The sequence below is a fragment of the Anguilla anguilla genome, chromosome 2, assembly GCF_013347855.1.
Source record: "Anguilla anguilla isolate fAngAng1 chromosome 2, fAngAng1.pri, whole genome shotgun sequence".
NCBI classification, from domain to species: domain Eukaryota; kingdom Metazoa; phylum Chordata; class Actinopteri; order Anguilliformes; family Anguillidae; genus Anguilla; species Anguilla anguilla.
In genome coordinates this window covers 44,708,051-44,714,050 of record NC_049202.1, presented here as the reverse complement: position 1 = coordinate 44,714,050, position 6,000 = coordinate 44,708,051, and the positions used below count along the sequence as shown (strand labels likewise).

Sequence of the window (6,000 nt, the reverse complement as noted above, 5' to 3'; positions counted from 1 at the left end):
GTTCTTGAGTGTCCATGAGATCAGATTTCTTATGGTCTGTGAGCGCCTGTGGCTAATTATTTCCCAATATGGTTTCATAAGAAATATCAATATCTTTCATGCCTATATATACAGTCCAGTCTGTCAGTATTTGGACAGCGACACAATTGCTGCTGTTTTAGCTCTTCACTCCAGCACATTGGATTTGGAATGGAAATAATGAATATGAGGTTAAAGTGCAGACTGTCAGCATTAATTTCAGGTGATCTGTGCAGGAATTACAGCACTCTTTATACACATTTACCTGTCATCCAGCTCCATAATACGGCAGTCGGAGGTAATTCCATGCTGAAAGGGTGGAATTACGGTGACGTATGAGGCCTTGTTAGAGGGGATGAATGCAACTTCACAGCACAGGCTTCTAATAGTAGCCTGTGCAGCACAGCCTGGGTGTGAAATGTTGTGTTTCTGGCGTTCAGGGGGCTCTCAAGGGCAATTCAGAGCTTACCTTGATTGATCCGATTACTCGTAGCACAAGCAGGCTGACTTGGCATCCCCTGAGTGATAGACATGCATGGCAGCAGCAAGCCAAATCAATCTTGTATGGCCAGAAAACATTGCAGAGCAGAGGCGCAAAAAGTGCCATCATCGTGGCTGCCATTAACAAATAAAATGCTATATCGATTGTCTCACTTTGTGCAGAATTCAGAGATAAAGACTAATGCCACCTAATGTAATGCTGATGGGGGAGAAGCTTTCTGGATGGCTTCTTTCAGTAGTTCTTCAGTGCAAATATGAAAGACACAAAATACTAATGGTTTGTTTGAAATAAAGACAAAACTAAAGTATTTACCCCACCGATGTCATCCTAATGTACTAGCAAACTCAGGAAGATGCATTCTTTACTCAACAATATTCAAGAAGCAAATCACACATTAAGGACACTTAGCATGAATTGTTGCAGGTTGTTTGCCTTGATTTGTATAGTATATCCTCTTCAAAAGAAATAAAGTCATCTCACTTTTTTTTTTCTTTTTTTTTTTTTTTTTTTTACAAATAAAACTATATCTATATATATAATATATACAACAGTGATTGCCACCTCCACCCCTACTAATATCGAGAAGAATCTGCAAACTCCTGCTGTGGATGGAAACAGTTTGCAAAGAAAGGGGTGACTGACTGGTGTGTCCAGCCTTACAGTAATGATGCAGGATGGGACTCTCTGCTACAAGGAAGCGGAGCATGTCACTGTGCACTGCTGCAGTCTGGCAGGCCTGAGAGGACTGTGAGAGTCACTGCTTCTCTTCCTGCTCCCACTGGAAGTTCTGCCCTGTCATTTGGTAAAACATCATGTTAAAGGGCTTGTAAAATTTGTGTAATCTGTGTATCACATCGGGGTCTATTTTGGGATGAGTTCTGCCTTTGGACTTCCCAAGGCACCGTGGGGCACTGCTGTCCTCTGGCTTCTTCAGGCAGGGAAACCCTTTTGTTTTATTGAAATAGAAGTGTTTATCTGTGACGATCCTCTTGAGTCCAAGGAAGTCCTGCACTTTGGCCATCTCTCCTGCTGGATCAACAATAAGCCTTTCTCCACTGACAAAGTGTATCTGTGAAAGAGGGAAATACTGCATCCAGCTCTCCAGGTGCAGCGCATATATCCCGATCCGCAGTGCACTCCACGAGGCATCTATCAAACCCAGGGTCCTGTTCTTGAAGGCCAGCACCTCAAATGTGGGTATCTCAGGTCTTTTGGAGAGAGTCTGAGTATAGTCAGAAATAGCTCTGGTCACAGGGTTGCGGACCACAATGATTAGTTTGGTGTCTCTAGCCATGGAGTGGATGCGTTTGGGGGCATCATGGGTCACAAAGTAACTGGGCGTCTTCTCCATGGTGATCTGGCCTTCCAGTGTCGACGGCATCAGGTCCCTTTAGAAAACAAACAAGTTGGAGCTTATGTTAGAAGTAGATAAACAATCAAAATGCAAAATATGAGATTCAGTGGCCATTAGGCTTGGCAGCAATGCCTCTTTATGCATCAATAATTGGGAAAGTTTTGTGATGATTATTGATATCCACTCACCGGTCACTTCATTAGGTACAACTGTTCAACTGCTTGTAAACGCAAATATATAATCAGCCAATCACGTGGCAGAAACTCAATGCATTTAGGCATGTAGACATGGTCAAGACAATCTGCTGATGTTCAAACCAAGCATCAGAATGGGGAAGAAATGTGATTTAAGTGACTTTGAACGTGGAATGGTTGTTGGTGCCAGACGGGCTGGTTTGAGTATTTCAGAAACTGCTGATCTACTGGGATTTTCACGCACGACCATCTCTAGGGTCTACAGAGAATGGTCCGAAAAAGAGAAAATATCCAGTGAGCGGCAGTTCTCTGGGCAAAAGTGCCTTATTGATGGCAGAGGTCAGAGGAGAATGGCCAGACTGGTTCAAGCTGATAGAAAGGCAACAGTAACTCAAATAACCACTCGTTACAACTGAGTTATGCAGAAGAGCATAATGGGCTTGAAGCAGATGGGCTACAGCAGCAGAAGACCACACCCAGTACAAGCAAGTACCTAATGAAGTGGCCAGTGAGTGTATATATATTTGCAAATTTTTAATGGAAATATTGGCTGTTATCAACTTATAATGATAATAATAATGTCTATAATAATGATAATAATACTCTCAATCATAATAAAAAGAATGGCAACAAAGTTCCATGTAATGCAAACAAAATAAATTCCACATTTACCCCTACATTTTGTCCCACAAGTGCTCTGTTTATTTTATTTTACTATTTTAAATTACACTTACTCATGCATAGAAAAAAACAAACACAACCTCTTTATTGTATTCAACCGCACAATTTCTGAAATAAACATCATCAGAGCAGATTAAGGAAACATAAAACATTTGAATCAAACTACAAAAATACAACTTACATCAGGCCCACTGTACATTATAGGATTCTGTTGTACAAGTCAAAAAAGAAGATTTAAAGACAATGCCGTAGTCAGCATTACAACATTGTAGCTGTCAAATTATGTCAAACTGACAAAAGTGGGGCAAAAGGGGTGTGATGAAGGGGTATGCTGGTGGCAGAAGAGTTTTGTCACCTCTGTGTGGTTGCCTATTGCACTACATTACAAATGCAAATAAAAAAGAAAAACAACGCAAAATATTTGGTTTTACTCTCATTTTCAAACATTGATGCCTCAAGAACTGATAACAATGTGACAATCAATATTCGATATATCAATATTTTAGGACATCCCTTGTAACCATATTTTCATATTTTCACTGTTATTGCTCAGCCTGGGTTTCTGAAGATCAGGATTTATGCAATGGCCTTTTGTACATTATGTGCATTAATTGAAAAGAAAAATGAGAACACAGTTAATCATCATAGGACAGTATTTAATATGAAGAAAAAAAGCTATTGACATTCAAGGAGCGGTGTGCGAGAGATAAAAGAGAAAAAAATTAAATGATGAAAGTTGGAGTTTGCTCATTGCTTAACTGAGTCCATCTGTGTAACTGCAGGAACAGTGTTTAGGAATTCCAGTAATGAGTTCACTGCATATCATTAATTCTCTGCTGCCTGAGGTTTTATTGTGTCTTTAGGAGCCACACATGCTCCCCACTGGCTCCATTATCCTCCATTACTTGAGCAGCATTTCTCTACAATTACATCCATTTCATATTGGGAATAGATGTGTTTTCTTGCACTCTCTATCTCGTTTCCCCCTGTTTTTAAAGCAGGGGTGTTCATTAAAATACACTGGCTGATTCATTATAATATTTTCTGTGATCATTTGCATTTGAAGAAAACTCCCTCCTCCCTTGAAAGATTTATCCGAGTAATCAAAAGAAGCGCTTTGTCAGAGCCGCATGCACTATTTTTAAAACTCATCTGTGGGACTAAAGGAGGAGCTGAACTGTTGTAGAGGCAAGTGTAATTTGTATTATCGGGATGTAAATGAGACAATGGCACTATTCTCCTGGAACTTCAGCTTTGCGTCTGCACTACATTCCCCAAAAGAGTAACTGTCATTGTTCAGTTTGACTAATCTGGAGTACCGTTTTCAACAGACAGATTGCTCCTTTAGAAAATGAAAGTCAATCCTGTGGCAGCAGGTAATTGTTGTGTTCTGACACTCTGTACCTAGTCATACAAATTATTATATTGATAAAATGTTGAAATAAGTGGAGAAATAGTAAAAGGTATAAAACAGAAATAGAAAAATGGTATAACATTGTATGAACAAATATAAGAGCAAATTAAAAAGAAATACATTTTTGTTGTCTTATTTTCTCTCTTAATTGTTATTATTATTAGTATTATTTTATTACTTTTTATAGAAAGCCACACACCCCCATAAGTCAGATAGCTTTGCTTAGCACCAGTTCAAAATAAACAAAATGCTAACATATCCTGGGGTTGCGCATGCAGCATGCACAAATTAGGCTTCAACTTCTGTTTTTGTCTTTAGTTCAACTTTTCTTCATTTAACATCACAAATTTTGGAAATCCATTAGTCTACATTTAGCATTTCATGAAAAGCACCGTAAAACAGACACTCCCCCTCACTCACGTAATTGGTGACCTATACAACACAATTCTAATGAGGCAAGGGAACAGATTGCCTTTGTGTCGTTTTCCACCCTCCTGCAGATCCGCTCGTTACTCAACTTAAATGATCTATAGGTAATGGGGTGTTATATTCCCAAGCCTTCTTTCCTTTTTTACCTTCCATAAATTCTGACTGCATGTGAAATTATGTATTTCATGACAATCAAGCATGTTGAGTGCATTGTATTCCAGCTGTCATTGTTTGTTCAGTTCTTTTAATGCAAGCGTATTTGTTTACCAGCAGTAAGAGCTAAGCAAGCAAGGTCATTTTCTTTTTCTATCATTCGTTAGAGGATTGGTTAACACCAGTGATAACATGCACTCTCCTTACTACACCACTAATAAAACTGTTAATTGTCCTTACCTAATGCATGAAAAACAGTCTAAAATGTTAAGTAAACATTAGCTAGACACAATAAATGTAGTAAACAGATATACATAAATACACGTAATGATTATAAACAATTTGTTTTTTGTATTGATTCAACTTTATATTGTGTGGAATATTTCTTGATTTTTCATTATTTCATATAATTATACATATGCTAATTTACTTGTTATTTTTTTATTTTCCATAACAAACCTGGATTTAATGGTCATAACAAGAACTGGTTTTGTGCCTGAATCGGTATTTTACACAAGAACCCAAACATCTATGAAGCATTTCTTTTAAAAAAAATGTAAATCCAACATGTTTGTTTCAACAGCACACAGAGACTCCATGTCTTATGGCTGCTTGTGCAGGCACTAACAGCAAGTACCATATTGATCAAATACAGGCTGGAAACAATAAATTAGGAGCCTCCTTTCCACAGAATTCTGTTTGCTGTGTGAAACCCAATATAGGGTGACTTAATATATACACATTTGCATGCACAGCCTCACAAGTAGTCCTGTAAATTAATTTCCCAAAGAGTATTGCATTTCTCATATGGCCTTCTGTTGGGGCCTGCATGGCTAAACATTCCTCAGAACTGGGGCTACTTCTTATACCTAATGTGAAAGTAATACAACACCTATCCCATATCAGTGGTACGCTTGATGTCTGGAAGGAATATTAGCTTACATTGCACAACATCAGGGCACCACCATCTTCTATGCAGTAATTAGGCTTATGTTCAAACTGTCAAGGTCATCTGCAGTTGTCTTTTTAAATCCACATATTAGCTTTTGGCTTTGATTAACCTCCTGTAATTACCTACCAATGTGATTTGCCATTTCGATGCATTTATATTAGCATTTATATGCTATATAAGTACGTATAACATGTCCACTGTCCTTAGGATGAGTTTCTGGACAAATTTTCTGCACACAACTGAGTCAGAATTAATGAATGAATGAACAAATTCACAAATGAATGAATAAATAAATAAGTAAAT

The 6,000-nt window shown here is 38.2% G+C and overlaps 1 protein-coding gene across 1 annotated transcript in view; it reads right to left on the bottom strand.

The window, feature by feature from the left end:
• Window positions 1–1,011: 1,011 nt before the first annotated feature.
• Window positions 1,012–6,000, bottom strand: part of LOC118219553 (heparan sulfate glucosamine 3-O-sulfotransferase 4-like) — a 103,262-nt gene continuing 98,273 nt past the window's right edge. Inside the window, exon 2 of the mRNA XM_035402784.1 lies at window positions 1,012–1,908. Within this exon, the coding sequence (XP_035258675.1) occupies window positions 1,275–1,908 (634 nt within the window). The 3' untranslated portion in view covers window positions 1,012–1,274. The remainder of the gene's footprint in view (window positions 1,909–6,000) is intronic.